Source organism: Lissotriton vulgaris, chromosome 9 (genome assembly GCF_964263255.1).
Source record: "Lissotriton vulgaris chromosome 9, aLisVul1.2, whole genome shotgun sequence".
Taxonomy (NCBI): domain Eukaryota; kingdom Metazoa; phylum Chordata; class Amphibia; order Caudata; family Salamandridae; genus Lissotriton; species Lissotriton vulgaris.
In genome coordinates, this window is record NC_141697.1 from 35,520,175 (window position 1) to 35,537,289 (window position 17,115).

A 17,115-nucleotide genomic window follows, 5' to 3' on the forward strand; every position below is an offset into this window, starting at 1 on the left:
TTTGAGGTGACACGTGATCTCTCCCTGAAACCCACAAAGCACAAAGACTCCACCATGGATTATTTTTTATCACCTTCAGGTTCAGACCTGCTTTTGGAGCTCTGCAACAGAAGACAGTCGTTCAACTCTAAGGACCAGAATTGCCGCCTATTAGACACAAAGACACTGCAGGTAGAAAACCTCATGCTGACTACATAAGCATTTGACATCTATAAATATCCCATGACTACTGGATCTGAAACCTTACGATCATTTAAGGAATGCATTGTATGCCTTACGTTGAAGCCCTGAAGAAGTCTCTTTGGAGACGAAACGCGTTGGCTATGATAAATGGAATTTTAAAGAGAAAATCTGTTTGCGAAAAATAAAGAGAACACTTCATCAAGAAACACACACCCTGGATCTGGACGTTTCTTTATGTGCTACTGGTTTTGAACTCTAACATGATATGCCGATATTATTGTATATAGTGCTGAAACGTATTGCCTTGAACAAAGACACTGCATGTCTGTTGATCTCTTTGGAATCTAAGTGGAGGTTCTCGAGGATAGCTCATACGAGAATGCTTTTGGGGGTATAGTTACGAAGAACACACTATTACAGTTCTGCCCAAAATGCAACTGCAAGTTCTTGTGGCCAGACCAACATAGGGTCTGTAAACGTTACTTAACAAAGGATGACATGAAACGGAACTGTTCAGCTTCCCAGGCATTAACGAACAAGAGGATCATTTGTTACAGGGGAGAAGGTTGGTGAGAAAACTAGAAGATGCTGTGCTGAAGCTACCCTAAGCCATCAACGAAGCTGGACGTCAAGAGTAAAATACTCTGATAGAGAGAGCGGAGGCCCATCCGGTGTCTGGGAAGTCCATATGGAGTGAAGTACAGAATATGTATCTGTTGAGGGCTCTGACTTCAGAGCGCAACATCCTCCAAGAGCTCAGTAAAGGCCACACCCAGGGCATAAGATCCACCGGAATCATCCACCACCTTCGAGGATCTTCTCTCAGGGGTTCAACCTCTACAGGACCCTCAACTCCCTGGCAAACATCAGCATTGAGAGAGCTGAGCTTGTAGCTCCAAGATGGTACTGAAAACGCCATAAGAATTAACACCAAGCGATGTCCCCAAGACCACCTGGCCTTGAAAACAAATCTCAACATTTCCACGTGGCCCACAGCGTATGCCAGCAGGACTATCAGTACTAGCACAGCCAAAAAAGATTAAACTCACATTTGAGGAGGTCATACCTGAGGAACTGGGATCAATTCTTACACTAAATAGGCGGCGGCATACTGACACTCGGACTCATTCACCGTCACAGTAACCAGTGCACTCTCAGTCACCAGGACGTTCATTGCACACAATCTCTGACACCAGGCACATCTTAGACGTTCTCGATCTCTTCAAAAACCCATCAACATGGACAATGAAGATGACCGCCGGAATGATCACGGCATGGTTTACCAAGAAGAAACATCTTTGGAGCCTTATCCCGTACAGCTTTCCATACCGGATGACGCCACAGAACACTATGCCGTCATCCAAAGAGCGGCTGATCCCCACCCGGTTAAACTACACATAGTGTAGGAGGAAGATGACTTCTAGGTGGAGATGCTCTCAGAGATGGATGCTCAATTCAGTTCCTTTCTTTGCTAAAAAGACTAACAAAGTTTGCTGGAGAAAACTTTAAGGACCCGATAAAGCATGTTACCCGAGGGCCAAGCACAAAGACTATCCCTTGTAGATTAGGGGCTGTGTACAAACAGACTCCCTGGTTTTCAGCACAGCTAGAAAAAAGGGAATGTGCTATAGTCCAAAGGAGACCAGACTACCTGACAAGGAAAACAAGAAGGTTGACGCAGTTGGTGAAAGGGTATCTGTGAGCACAGCCACACAGTGGCGCATCACCAACTCAGTGGGCCTAGTGTCCAGATATGACAGACAACACTGGTCGAACACCTGCCAAAGCCCTGCTTGAAAAGAGTTAAGGAGTTGGTGCAAGAGGGGAAGATCCTGACCAGTGGCAATGTCTGAAGATGCTGCATCCAGGAGACAAACAACAGCATCCCGCTCCATCAAAGGGGACAACTTGTTCTCATCCCAGCTGGATGATTTGGGTAAGAAGGCAGCTAAAGACAAGAAATGCATTGCAACCTTTTAGATCATTTAATGCAAAAAGATATTTTCTTCAGAAGAAACATCCTGAATCCTTAAAGAATAAGAAGCCCTTTTAGGGCCAGGATGGTGGTCGGGGAGCTGCAGAAGGAGGAAAATCCAGACCACAATTGCAAACCCAAGAAGAGCAGCAGCTCAGCTGATGGCAATCAATCACTTACTGTGGGAGGAAGAATCAGCTTCTTGTCTCCGGCTTGGCCGGCAGTGATTCCCGACCATTGCGTCCTGGAGATTCATGCATACCAAACTGTATTCAAGAGTCCTCCCCAGGTTCTTAATTTTGTTCGGACCCCATTGCTCAAAGATCTGATAAAATTCCAAGCACTGAAACTCTCTTACAGAAAAATGCAATAACCCGTGTGCTGGATCACCAACATCGACAAGGCTTAAACCAGACAGAAGATTTCATCCAGTATTGGATTTAAAAAAGCTAAACAAATATGTGAAACACATATCATTCAATATGGTAACTCCCCATCAGATAATCCCAGTTCCGTCACGGCTGTCTCCCCTTGCGCGCTCTTACATGCAAATGGTTGGGTAGCAATCAAGTGGGTGCCCAGCCTATAACATGTGCGTTGAGTCTGAACTCCATGTGTTCTTTTTTGCCCGGGTTATCACTCAATCAGATCAAGATGGTTGGTACAGCTTGTAAAAACCTCGGCAAAGCCCATTGCATGGAAGCATTTAGACTTTTAAAGTATAATACTGATTCCCAGTATTTTGAAAAAAAAAAAAAAAATAAAAGGTATTGTCATTTACAATGCCAATAGCTCAAACTCTCGCAAATGTTGCAAATGTTTGTTGGTAACTAGACACCCGTGGGAGTACAGGGTAGTCTGATCCGCATAGATCCCATGACCTTTTTGTACCCACAATGCCCTGCAAACTTCAAATGTTAGCTAAAATCTCAGAATTTCCTCACATTTCTGAGACAGAAACTTCAGAAATCTGCAGGAACCACCAAATTCCTACCACACAGCATTCCCACCCATCACCCAATAAAAAGGGACCAGACTTGTGTACCTGGGCCGAGCACCATCACATCTAAGGTCCTAAAAGCCAACATGGGACTTCAACATATCCTGCAAAGAATTACCTGTTTTGGCGTAGCGGCAGACTTTGTGCCTTGGGTCGGCCACCACCAAGCAAAACATACATAACCCAAACATATCTGAAAACTAGACTCCCAGGGGAGTCCAGGGTGACCTGTCTTGCATGTATCTCAAGACAGTTTGTACTTCCAATGCCCTTCAAACCTCAAACGTTGGGTAAAATCATGCATTTTCCTCACATTCCTGGAATGTAAACTTCTGAAATTTGCGGGATCCACAAAATTCCTACCATCTAATATTCCCACACTTCTTCCATTGGAAACAGTACCCCACTTGACTGGTAGACCTCCAACAACTTACAGTACGTGCCCTGGGGGAAAGGGGGCTGATTTAAAAGCCACCCCACCTTGACCCCAGCTTTTTTTTTAAGGGAGAAGACTGGTGCAAATGGCAGAGGTTCTCCTGCTCTCTCACCCCATGACAGCCGCAGCCCATACAGGTAAGAGAGGTAGGGCCGGGTGGGGTGGGGGATTTGGACGGACGACAACGAGGGAAAATTAATTATTTATTTAATTTTACCTCATCGAATCCTCCACCATGACCAGGCCCCACCGATCTTACCTGCACGGGCCGCTCCTGCCCCATGATGAGAATTTCCAGTCATGCGCACTACGAGGTAGTGCTCAAGACAAGAATACATTGTTTACATGAATACATGTAAACAATCCTCAGCAAAGCCAAGAGGTCTTGCCCTAGCAAGCTGGTGAGGCCTTATTTTTTTAATATAACAAGGATATGTTACAAAAATTTAAAAGTAGAAAAAAAAACATGTCTCCTAAAAAACTGGCGTCCGATGCTTGCAATAAAGATTTTCAGTTAAGTAAAAGAATAAATAACTATTGCATTCAAATTCAATAGAAGAGTCTTGTTCCTTCCTAGCAAGTCAGTGCACTTGGAACAGGTACAATAACCCTTTTTTGTTTTAATGAACATCACAGGAAAATATGAATCTTATTGACACAAAGAAAAGGTACCTTTGGCTCTGAATTACTGTAAACTAAGTCATAGTTTTTAACACACAAAAATTACTAATAAAAAGAGTGTTGGCAATCTGCTTGCAATATCAGAACACACTGAATGTGAATTGGCTCATGAACAACGCTTTTCTACAGCACAGAAATTAAGTGAGATATAAGTGCATAATGTGATCCATCGAATGTGTTTGTACGGACACCATTGCTTGCAAAACGCCACCTGTTGTCTGGGTAGAAGCATTCGGCTACCCTGTTGTAGTCTGTACGTTGGGCCAGCTCTCAATGACTTCTTTCTTCTCTCTTTAGGATGTGGGCTCAACTATCACAAGAGATGCGCGTTCAAGATCCCCAACAACTGCAGCGGGGTGCGGAAGAGACGCCTGTCCAACGTTTCACTGCCCGGCCTGACGCCCATCCGCACTGTGTCGGCCGAGCTCTCCCCCACCATCCCGGATGAAGCCCTTCTGGTAGGTTGGCCTCCGCTGGTTGTCTGTGTTGTCTGTATTGGCCTCCTCTGGTTGTCTGTATTGTCTGGGTTGGTTGACTGTGTTGTCTGTGTTGGCCTCCGCTGTTTGTCTGTGTTTGCCTCCTCTGGTTGTCTGTATTGTCTGGGTTGGCCTCCTCTGGTTGTCTGTGTTTTCTGGGTTGGCCTCCGCTGGTTGTCTGTGTTGTCTGGGTTGGCCTCCGCTGGTTGTCTGTGTTTGCCTCCTCTGGTTGTCTGTATTGTCTGGGTTGGCCTCCTCTGGTTGTCTGTGTTTTCTGGGTTGGCCTCCGCTGGTTGTCTATGTTTTCTGGGTTGACCTCCTCTGGTTGTCTGGGTTTCCTGGGTTGGAATCCTCTGGTTGTCTGGGTTTTCTGGGTTGGCCTTCTCTGGTTGTCTGTGTTGTCTGGGTTGGCCTCCGCTGGTTGTCTGGGTTGGCCTCCGCTGGTTGTCTGTGTTTGCCTCCTCTGGTTGTCTGTATTGTCTGTGTCGGCCTCCTCTGGTTGTCTGTGTTTATTGGGTTGGCCTCCGCTGGTTGTCTGTGTTTTCTGGGTTGGCCTCCGCTGGTTGTCTGTGTTTTCTGGGTTGGCCTCCTCTGGTTGTCTGGGTTTCCTGTGTTGGCCTCCTCTGGTTGTCTGTGTTGTCTGGGTTGGCCTCTGCTGGTTGTCTGGGTTGGCCTCCTCTGGTTGTCTGTGTTGTCCTCCTCTGGTTGTCTGTGTTGGCCTCCGCTGGTTGTCTGTGTTGTCTGTGTTGGCCTCCGCTGGTTGTCTGTGTTTTCTTGGTTGGCCTCCTCTGGTTGTCTGGGTTTTCTGGGTTGGCCTCCTCTGGTTGTCTGTGTTATCTGTGTTGGCCTCCTCTGGTGGTCTGTGTTGTCTGTGTTGGCCTCCTCTGGTTGTCTGGGTGGTTCAGTACTTTTCGGAAGCATTAGTGGTTCGGCTTTGTGTTGTCTGGTTTGGCCTCCACTGGTTGTCTGTGTTGTCTGTGTTGGCCTCCGCTGGTTGTCTGTGTTGTCTGCGTTGGACTCCCCTGGTTGTCTGGGTTGGCCTCCGCTGGTTGTCTGTGTTGTATGTGTTAGCCTCTGCTGGTTGTCTGTGTTGTCTGCGTTGGACTCCGCTGGTTGTCTGTGTTGGCCTCTGCTGGTTGTCTGTGTTTTCTGGGTTGGTCTCCTCTGGTTGTCTGTGTTGTCTGTGTTGGCCTCCACCAGTTGGCTGGGTGGTTCAGTACTTTTCTGAAGCATTAGTGGTTCCCCCTGAAAGCGAAGGCAGTACTTTGCCATTGAACCTCCAGATAAGAAGTTCATGGTCTGCACAGGCATGAGCATGGGCACGCGCATCTCTGTTTCTTTGGTGACTTTAATGTGAGGTTTGTGACCTGGTGAAAGGTGATGCGTTGGAGCCAGAGTAACTGGAAGTCCTCCAGGGCAGTGACAAGCGTTTCCCGCAGCCCAGGGATGCTCACGAGGGTCCTTGTCATTCCATTCTCACCAGGAGCACTAGTATTGTGAGAATGGTGCTTACTTCCCACTCCAGTGCCTTTCCCTGTTAAAAGAGAGAACGGTCAAGAAAAACAAGCTTTGGCAATGCCAATAGGTTGCGTCTGTGGGAACTATTGGCCTTGCCACCGGTTTATAGGGATGCTCTACAGCATCCTCAATGCAGTGCAGTACATCTGAGGTGGAGAAAAAACTATGATTTAGGCATGGGTGCACCTCGTGAGACCTTTTGTTTCTTTTTATTTACAGATCAGAGCTCGATCAGTAAATTGGCAGGGATTGGAAAAAGAAACATGGGAGTTGGGGGGGCTGGGGGCAACATGGCGGGAGGGGTGGAAACAACATTGAGGGCGAGGGGTAAAAGCAACAAGGCGTGCAGGGATTGGAAAAAGAAACATGGAAGGTGTGAGTAGAGAGGGCAAGACAGAGAGCAGGTGGAGGAAGCAGCACAGAGGATGGGTGAGAAACACATGGCATGGCTGAGAGAGAGCAACTTATAGCAACTTACCGCTTCGGCCAACAGGTCGAGGAGATGCTAGAAAAAAATCAAGAAAGATACTGTTATTGCCAAAGTGATGGGCCCCCTACAGACACCGACAACCTTATAGCTCCTTTCGACGCTTCTTCCTCCACATTCACAAGGCCCACACAGCAATCGCCTTCCCCGGGCTACAACAGGAGAGGTTACAGGGGCATAATGATAAGGGTAGAGGAAAGGCAGTAGCTACAAAGGGGGCGGCCCCTCCAAAAAAGTGACACTCTCCACTGCCCCCCTACCCCCTCCCCCCCCCACCGACCACATAACACCTGTCGGGAACAGTTGCAGGAATTTCTGTCCCGTTGGTCAGAAATCACCTCCGACCGTTGGGTTCTCAACATCAAACGGGAGGGATACTGTCTGGAACTCCCTCAGACACCACCAAACATTCCTTCCCGACTACACAAAATGTGCGCAGAACATGTGTGACTCCTTCAGGAGGAGATATGGGCCCTCATGGCCAAAGTGGCCGCAGAGCCGGTTCTGCAACAACACTGCATAAAAGGGGTCTTTTCCTAGTACCTTCTTATGCCCAAAAAGAACGGCTCCCTCAGACCCATTCTCGATATCAGGCCCCTCAACAAATACATTCTATTGGTGCACTTCAGCATTGGTGGCTCCGCGAGACCTCACACCTCTACTCCAGAAAAGAGACTTGATGACAACCCTCGATCTGAAGGACGCCTTCTACATACCCATCCTTGCAGCGCATCTAAGATACCTGATATTGTGGTGAGTGGAGTACTTTACTATTTCAAAGTACTTCCGCTCGGGGTTACCACAGACCCAAGGGTCTTCACCAAATATCTGGCCATGGTAGCAGCTCATCTAAGGAGGAGTGGCATCCATGTGTTTAATTCTCTGTGCCACTTGGTGATCAAGAGCGCCACGTACCAACTCTGCTTAGTGCATACCCAAAGCACCAGCCAGACCGTACCCAGTCTAGTCTTCACCATCAATCTGACCAAATCCCACCTCCAACCCCTTCAAGTGCAGCCATCGTAGACTCATGGGTAGGGAAGGCGTTCCCCAGTCCAGCAGAAGCGCAAGCCTTCCAAAACGTGCTGCCTCTTTTTCAGCCAGATCGTCAGGTGAAAGTCCAAACCTTCGATGAGACTGCTCGGCTTGATAGCATCTTGTATAACTATAGTTCCTCATACCGGACTGCACATATGACCATTACAGGAGTGCTTAGCAGCACAGTGGTCTCAAGCGGAGGGTCTTCTAGGGAATCTAGTGTTGGTCTGGGGCCGCACATGTCGCTCTCTGCAGTGGTGGAACACAAACAACCTAATGTAGGGGCGGACTTTCCTCCACCCAGTTCCACAGCGACCGTCACCACAGATGCCTCACTCATCATCGGCTGGGGTGCACATCACAAACATTCCACTTTTCAGGGAAAGTGGACGCCTGCCACATCATTCCACATCAACCACTTGGAGCTACACAGGCTGCTGGCTCTCAGGGCATTTCAGGCTCCAATACTAGACAAGGCGGTCCTGATACGAACAGACAACATGACTGCCATGTTTTACTTACAAACACAGCTGTCCAGTGTGGCCCAGAACATTTGGCCGTGGGTGATAGATCACAGATTACACCTGATCATTCAACATATTCTAGGGACGACAGCGATCTGGCAGACCTGCAGCACGATGCATCTACAAGTCCACGAGTAGGAACTCTACCCCCAAGCCCTACCTCCTACTTCTGACGTTAGAGGTCTCCAATGATAGACCTGTTTGCCACTGCAGAAAATGCAAAATATTAAAAATTAGCCGCCATGCTACAATACTTACAGTCCATGGGCAATGCGCTATGGATGAACTGGTCGGGGATATTTGCCTACGCTTTTCCACCACTCCCACCGTTGTGACGGAATAACCCGTCCGTGGAGAACTAAATCCGACCCAGAGTCGTGAACAGTGAGGCTGCGGCACAAAAGACGCTCTGCAGGAGGGGGTCTGGGAGGTCAGGGAGCAGTGTGTTGTCTCCGGTGAGGTGGGCCCGGGCTTGGCCAGCTGTTCTGTGTTTCACCCAGGTAGAAGGTCCTGCATTTCATGGAACGGGCGAGTTGATGCCAGGAACAGTATATGTCTTTTTAACCATTGCAGTCCCAGGGTTACACATGGGGTGTGTGTGCTCTATTTCTCGGTTCGTCCAGGGTCACACATGGGGTGTGTGTGCTCTATTTCTCGGTGCGTCCAGGGTCACACATGGGGTGTGTGTGCTCTATTTCTCGGTGCGTCCAGGGTCACACATGGGGTTTGTCTGCTCTTTTTCTGGGTGTAGGGGTGCCTGAAAATCAGCTTTTTGATGAAACGTCTTGCGGGGTAATTTGATGGCCTGGGAGTAGCTGGGATAGTTACTGATCTGTGTTGTTTTGTCTGCTGTTGTGTGTGGGGTTTGACCCGGCGGTCTGTGTGTTAGTGTATGGGGTGAATACACATCCCACGCGTCTTTGCTGCTGAATCTCGTGTTGTCATGCAGTTGTGGCCACTTTGGGGCGTGGGTTACTGTTGTGGGTGAGTTGTAGAGGGGCTTAACTTCCCCCGGGTTCAGTTCGGTACTGTGGGGTGTGTTCGCCAGAGTTGTCTGATTTATTTGTCTCCTGCAGAGGGTGGCATGTGGGTTGCTGGGTATGAGGCTAGGGCCTGGGGGGGAGGAGGGGGGTTCTGCTGGGATGGGGCTGGGGCGGCCTGGTCTCCGAGTGTAGAGGGTGCCTTGAATGATTTCCAGCGCATTGAGGGCGTTTCACTGATGGACTCTGAAGGGGGTGCGCGTTATTGACTCTGCCTCGGGTGCTCGAAGTGGCACGCATCACGAAGCCCAATTATCCCCCCTGATGGTAACTAATTACCAGCGCCAGAGAGCGCCGAGCAGGACTTCCGGGAAGCATTTTACTCGGAAAGAGAGGCGGCGCAAGTGACGTCCAATGTCCATCTGTCCTCCTAAACAAGGACACACTGACGCGAGGCATGCTCTGTGTGTAGACTCCGTGGTTCAAAAGGGGTGGTGATGGACGGAGCATCTGAATCACTCAAACACTCACACCCAGTCAAAAGATCTGGGTTTAGTCCATCACCGTTCTTTAGCCCACTCTGCCACCCCAGTTCAGACATGGCCATATGCAAATCAGTCTGACCCTGTGCCTCATGGGAACAGTCCAGCCCAAACTGCCAAGCCATGTCTTCCATGGACCGGAAACAAGCTTCCGAGGACCGGTTTCTGGCATTCCAGCCGTTTTCAGCCCGGCTTGCTTGAATCCAGTGGCAAAGTGAGCAAGGGACTCACGTCTGAGCATACCCTGCCACACTCATGGCGGCCAAAAGTGTTACAAAAGGGGGTGGTGATGGACGGAGCATCTGAATCAATCAAACACTCACACCCAGTCAAAAGATCTGGGTTTAATCCATCACCGTTCTTTAGCCCACTCTGCCACCCCAGTTCAGACATGGCCATATGCAAATCAGTCTGACCCTGTGCCTCATGGGAACAGTCCAGCCTGAACTGCCAAGCCATGTCTTCCCTGGACCGGAAACAAGCTTCCAAGGACCGGTTTCTGGCATGACAGCCGTCTTCAGCCCTGCTTGCTTGAATCCAGTGGCAAAGTGAGCAAGGGACTCACGTCTGAGCATACCCTGCCACACTTAAGGCGGCCAAAAGTGGTACAAAAGGGGGTGGTGATGGACGGAGCATCTGAATCAATCAAACACTCACGACTGGAATGCCAGAAACCAGTCCTCGGAAGCTTGGTTCCGATCCAGGGAAGACATGGCTTGGCAGTTCGGGCTGGACTGTTCCCATGAGGCACAGGGTCAGACTGATTTGCATATAGCCATGTCTGAACTGAGGTGGCAGAGTGGGCTAAAGAACGGTGATGGATTAAACCCAGACCTTTTGACTGGGTGTGAGTATTTGATCGATTCAGATGCTCCGTCCATCACCACCCCATTTTGTACCGCTTTTGGCCGCCATAAGTGTGGCAGGGTATGCTCAGACGTGAGTCCCTTGCTCACTTTGCCACTGGATTCAAGCAAGGCGGGCTGAAGACGGTTGGAATGCCAGAAACCGGTCCTCGGAAGCTTGTTTCCTGGTCCAGGGAAGACATGGCTTGGCAGTTCGGGCTGGACTGTTCCCATGAGGCACAGGGTCAGACTGATTTGCATATAGCCATGTCTGAACTGGGGTGGCAGAATGGGCTAAAGAACGGTGATGGATTAAACCCAGATCTTTTGACTGGGTGTGAGTGTTTGATTGATTCAGATGCTCCGTCCATCACCACCCCCTTTTGTACCGCTGTGTGTAGACTCCAGCAGACTCAAACAGCATGAAAGCTGTCGCTGTTGCATATCTTGCATTTACTGCAGGCTTGTTTTTTCGGGTTTGTAGTGCCTGTGCGTGTATTGTAATTAAAGCGCTGCGGTGTCGCTTGCGTCGACTTCACAGCGCTAGCTAGGTAGAAGTAGGGTGTACAGATGGAAGGTCCTTTTGTGCTCTGTTTCTAGAGGGAGGTGTGAGGTCCTTCAGCAGCGGGGGTGCTCGTGATTTCGTACTAACTGCGGATTTAGGGGGGCACGGGCTAGGGTGTGCGAAGTTTAATGTGGCATCATGTGGGGAGCGTGCGTGTGATGTGGGGGACGTTCTCATGTGAATGGAGGGTCATGTCACACACGACAGGCATGTCCTTTTTTTGTGGCGGTGCTATGGGGAGTGTGGACGATGGCTTATGTAGATGCTGCGTATGGGGATAGCCGTCATGTGGGCACCAGGCTTTGAGGGCACCAGTCCATCTGGAGCCTCGATCATGTGGGCACCGAGCCAGGTGGACACCCTTTCATTGTGGGCATCGGATTGTGTATGTTCCAGTGATGTGGGCACTAACACACATGGACACCCTAGTTATGTGAACACCAGCTCATGTACACGCCCTATCATCATGTGAACATCCCTACATGTATGTGCCTGGTCATGTGGGCACCCCTGGTCATGTGAGCACCACTTCATGTATGTGCCTGGTCATGTGGGCATCCCTTCATGTATGTGCCTGGTCATGTGATCACCCCTTCATGTATGTGCCTGGTCATGTGGGCATCCCTTCAGGTATGTGCCTGGTCATGTGGGCACCCCTTCATGTATGTGCCTGGCCATGTGGGCACCCCTTCATGCATGTGCCTGGTCATGTGGCGCCACCCCTTCATGTATGTGCCTGGTCATGTGGGCATCCCTTCATGTATGTGCCTGGTCATGTGAGCACCACTTCATGTATGTGCCTGGTCATGTGGGCATCCCTTCATGTATGTGCCTGGTCATGTGGGCATCCCTTCAGGTATGTGCCTGGTCATGTGGGCACCCCTTCATGTATGTGCCTGGCCATGTGGGCACCCCTTCATGTATGTGCCTGGTCATGTTGACACTTCTTCATGTATGTGCCTGGTCATGTGAGCACCCTTTCATGTATCTGCCTGGTCATGTGGGCATCCCTTCAGGTATGTGCCTGGTCATGTGGGCACCCCTTCATGTATGTGCCTGGTCATGTGAGCACCCCTTCAGTGTGTGCCCGGCCATTTATGTGCCAGATCTCTTCACCTCTCTCAGACACTCAGTTTCCCTTTAACCCCATCCCCCGTCCATGAATATTTGTTTCATCTGCCTCCTGCACACGTGGTTTTCATTACCACCCACTCACACACACATCTTTCTCTTGTATGCCTCCTCTCATGACTTCTGATTCCCATTTTCCACAACATATTCCCTGTTGTGGTTTCTGGCCGCATCCTCCCCTCTCTCTGTGTATCTGGGTTTGCGGGGTATTTGTGAGGGCCAAGCTTACTCACAAGGGCTTGAGCCCTGACATAGGAGTGAAGGCTGGTTGATTTATTTATTTAATACAGTTGTGTATAGTGCAAACGTTACCCAAAGGTGTCAGAGCACTGTACTAGAGAACCAGGTAAGTTACAAAGGTACACAAGATACTCTAAACAAGTTACATATATGCAGTTACAAAGGTACACAAGAAAGACTGAGCACGCTAACAAGTTACATATATGCAGTTCGGTCCGTTCTTTACTGTGTAAGGGACTTACGAGCTGGAATATGCAGTTCCAACTCCAACTATGTGCATACTTACATTGTGAAGAATAAAAAGGTGTCAGTGTTGGTTAAAACAGGAGTAAAATACATATTTACAAAGTTGACCTCATGCGAGTGCTCGATGGCCGAAAGGGTCAAGAAAAGGGTTGAGTTATTCTAGGAAGTGCCCTTGGAAGAGCAGAGTTTTAGGGTCAGTTTTGAAGGTCCGGAAAGAGGTGGTGGTTTGGAGGGATGGGGGGAGTGAGTTCCAGATTCTGGTTGAATTACCACAGAAGGATTGAGCCTTACATCTTTCCCTTTTAAAGGTCGGAGGTTCGAGCAGTAACTTTCCGCATTTCGTGAGGGTCTAGAGCCACCAGAGATTTTGAGTTTATTTGCCTGGTTATGGAGGGGGCCCTTCTCTGACCCCTGTTGGGTGTGTGTGTGTTTTGGTTTGTAGTGAGAAGGGACTTCATCTTCTCTCTGAATTGCAGGGTGGTTGGAACAGTTCTGATGTCACTGAGGATGGAGGTCCATGTCCTGGGTGTTGGACGGCGAAGGCTCGGCTTATGGTTCTGCCTCCTGCACATCTTTTGGATGTGGAATGGCATGGGGAGCAAGAAAACGATGGATTTAGGCCCAGATCTCTGTACTGGGTGAATGTATGACATTGTTCTGCATTCTGTCCGTCAACTGTTGTTTTTGCATTTGTCACCCCGAGTGGGGCGGGTATGCTCAGACGTGAGTCCTGTGCTCTCCACGCCACTGGAGTCAAGCTATCCTGGCTGAAGACGGCTGATAGCCAGAAACCGGTCCTAGGATGCTTGTTTTCAGTCCAGGGAGGACTTGGCCTGGCAGTAAGGGCTGGACTGTTCCCATTGGGCGCAGGGTCAAGACTGATTTGCATATGGCTTGGTTCAAACTGGAATGGCATGGTGAGCAAAACTAAACAATGGATTTAGGCCCAGATCTCTGTACTGGGGTGAATGTATGACATTGTTCTGCATTCTCTCCATCACTTGTTCTTTTTGCATTTGTCACCCCGAGTGGGACGGGTTTGCCCAGATGTGGGTCCCGTGCTCTCCAAGCCACTCGAGCCAAGCTATCCTGGCTGATGATGGCTGGAAGCTTTAAACCGGTCCTCGGTAGCTTGTTTCCAGTCCAGGGAGGACTGGCCTGGCAGTTCGAGCTGGACTGTTCCCATTGGGCACAGGATGAAGACTGATTTGCATATGGTTGGGTTCCAACTGTAATGTCATGGTGAGCCAAAAAAAAGTGGATATAGGCCCAGATCTCTGTACTGGGGTGAATGTATGACATTGTTCTGCATTCTGTCCATCACTTGTTCTTTTTGCATCCTGCGCATCGTTGTCTGCAGTCTGACAGTGTTTCGGCATCTGAAGCGCGGTGCTCCAGTCCCTGCTTTACCGCCCCATCAGGGCTCTCAAGATGTTCCATGTCAGGCGTGACTATCTTATCCAGTTATGGATTCTTTTTTTGCCTTCTATCATTTGTAGTTTTCTTTTTTCCCATTTTAAATGCAGAACTATCAAGAACAGAATACAAAGAAAAGAAACAAGCCTGGAAGAGCTACCCTTACCTGAACTAGGCAGCTCAGGGGCTCTGCCCATATCAGGTTGGATTCCAGGATATTGAAAGCGCCTTGATGGGGGGAGACGAGGAGCTGTGGGTAGTGTGCAAAAGTGCTTAGAAGAGCAAGTGCCAAGGGAATTTAAGAGATTATCTATGGTGTGGGGAGGATGTCATATACTTGGATCTCCCTCTGTGCCTCTGCATTTTATTGTGCACACAACCCCTCCCCGAACCCTCACACACGCCCCCCCCCCCTACCCTCTCATCCCCCTATGACCCCCTAGTAGACTAGAACCCAACTGTACTCCCGGAGTGGTCGAGGGCTGCCTTTCTCATTTAGGAACCAGATACCTTAGTACACAGGGCTGCCTACGTTTAGGGCTATTTTTCAGGTGTTACTGACACATTTTGCCTCCTGGCCTTAGCGCCTTATTAGTAAAGTAAAAAACGGATTTTGAAATACGGGACTTGTATGGTGGCTGCGAGGAGCTTTAAAGGACTTGGGTCCAATGGGAGCCGTGGAGAGGGGGGACGCAGGGGGTCTTTTCATCAGTCCAGGGGGGCTTCAAAGGACTTGGGTCCAATGGGAGCTGTGGAGAGCTGGGACACAGGGGATCTTTTTTAGCAGTCCAGGGGGGCTTCAGAGGACTTGGGTCCAATGGGAGCTGTGGAGAGCTGGGACACAGGGGATCTTTTCATCAGTCCAGGGGGGCTTCAAAGGACTTGGGTCCAATGGGAGCTGTGGAGAGCTGGGACACAGGGGATCTTTTTTAGCAGTCCAGGGGGGCTTCAGAGGACTTGGGTCCAATGGGAGCTGTGGAGAGCTGGGACACAGGGGATCTTTTCATCAGTCCAGGGGGGCTTCAAAGGACTTGGGTCCAATGGGAGCTGTGGAGAGCTGGGACACAGGGGATCTTTTTTAGCAGTCCAGGGGGGCTTCAGAGGACTTGGGTCCAATGGGAGCTGTGGAGAGCTGGGACACAGGGGATCTTTTCATCAGTCCAGGGGGGCTTCAAAGGACTTGAATCCAATGGACGGCTGTGGAGAGCTGGGACACAGGGGATCTTTTCAGCAGTCCAGGGGGCTTCAAAGGACTTGGATCCAATGGACGGCTGTGGAGAGCTGGGACACAGGGGATCTTTTCAGCAGTCCAGGGGGCTTCAGAGGACTTGGGTCCAATGGGAGCTGTGGGAATCTTAGAAACACTTGTATCTGATTGGCAGCTGTGAGGAGCTCAGCAGTGCTTTGATCTGATGCGCCGCAGTGAGGAATTCACAATCACTTGGATCTGATGTTAAACCGTAAAACACGACATGTCAGGAAGCCTAAAGTCCAAATAGTGTTTAAGGCAGAATAGCCGGCAGCACAGCCAAAGATCACAGACACTCGCCCGTTCTTTTCAAATAATCTTTATTGGGTTTTCCAAGAAAAACGGGAACAGAAGTAAAAATAAAGAAAAACACAAACTGTCATGGGAAGATATGCAATCACAAATGAGATCATAAATGATAATTAATTACAGTTACAAAGAAAGAAGAATTAGAAAAGAAGAGGAAAATTACAAAAGACAGAAAGAAAGGTACAAAAGAAAATTACAAATGGAGTGACAAACGGAATTGCCCTTTTAACTGACCGGGGCTCTCACTAGAAAAAAACGGGCAGTTAGATGATAGAGGTAAAATCACACAAAAATGAAAACTCCATCCCTTGCCCCCTTCCCCTCTCCCTCTCTCTCTCCCACCCCCACCCTCTCCCTCTCTCTTCTCTCTCTCTAATGTCAGGATCTTCTCCCAGAGAAAGGGCTGGAAGTCCTTGAGGAGAGCTCTCATTCATACATACAAACCTAGACTCATTGTCCCCCTGAATCTCGCTTCCACTTGACAGGTTGAAAATGCGAGGCTGGGCCTTCAGGAATGTGCAAATGTACAACCCTGAGGCTTCCAGCTTCAGGCCCTCGTGAGCCCTGACATGAGCGAACATATCCAATGCCGCGAGAAGCGTCAAATACTATAAACAACATCCACAACTGATGATAACATTCTGTACATTCTTGGTTATACACCTGGTGATTGACACTACTACACAGGAGGGTATGAACATGATACAGGCAGGGTTGAAGGTTTTACAGGCAGCCAGAGGTGCTCAGAAGAAACCCATCTGAAGGACAGCTGTGACGGACAGCTGTGACGAGTTCACAAGCACTCCATCTGAGGGACAGCTGTGATGGACAGCTGTGACGAGTTCACAAGCACTCCATCTGAGGGACAGCTGTGATGGACAGCTGTGACGAGTTCACAAGCGCTCCATCTGATGGACAGCTGTGACGGACAGCTGTGACGAGTTCACAAGCACTCCAGCTGATGGACAGCTGTGACGAGTTCACAAGGACTCCATCTGATGGACAGCTGTGACGAGTTCACAAGCGTTCCAACTGATGGACAGCTGTGACGAGTTCACAAGCACTCCAGCTGATGGACAGCTGTGACGAGCTCACAAGCACTCCATCCGATGGACAGCAGTGACGAGTTCACAAGCACTCCCATCTGATGCACAGCTGTGACGAGTTCACAAGCACTCCATCTGAGGGACAGCTGTGATGGACAGCTGTGACGAGTTCACAAGCGCTCCATCTGATGGACAGCTGTGACGGACAGCTGTGACGAGTTCACAAGC

The 17,115-nt window shown here is 49.4% G+C and overlaps 1 protein-coding gene across 1 annotated transcript in view; it reads left to right on the forward strand.

The window, feature by feature from the left end:
* The window catches only part of PRKD1 (protein kinase D1), a 929,258-nt gene that overhangs the window by 524,220 nt on the left and 387,923 nt on the right, over positions 1-17,115 (forward strand). Inside the window, exon 4 of the mRNA XM_086936991.1 lies at positions 4,573-4,733. Coding sequence (XP_086793117.1) covers positions 4,573-4,733 — 161 coding nt within the window. The remainder of the gene's footprint in view (positions 1-4,572; positions 4,734-17,115) is intronic.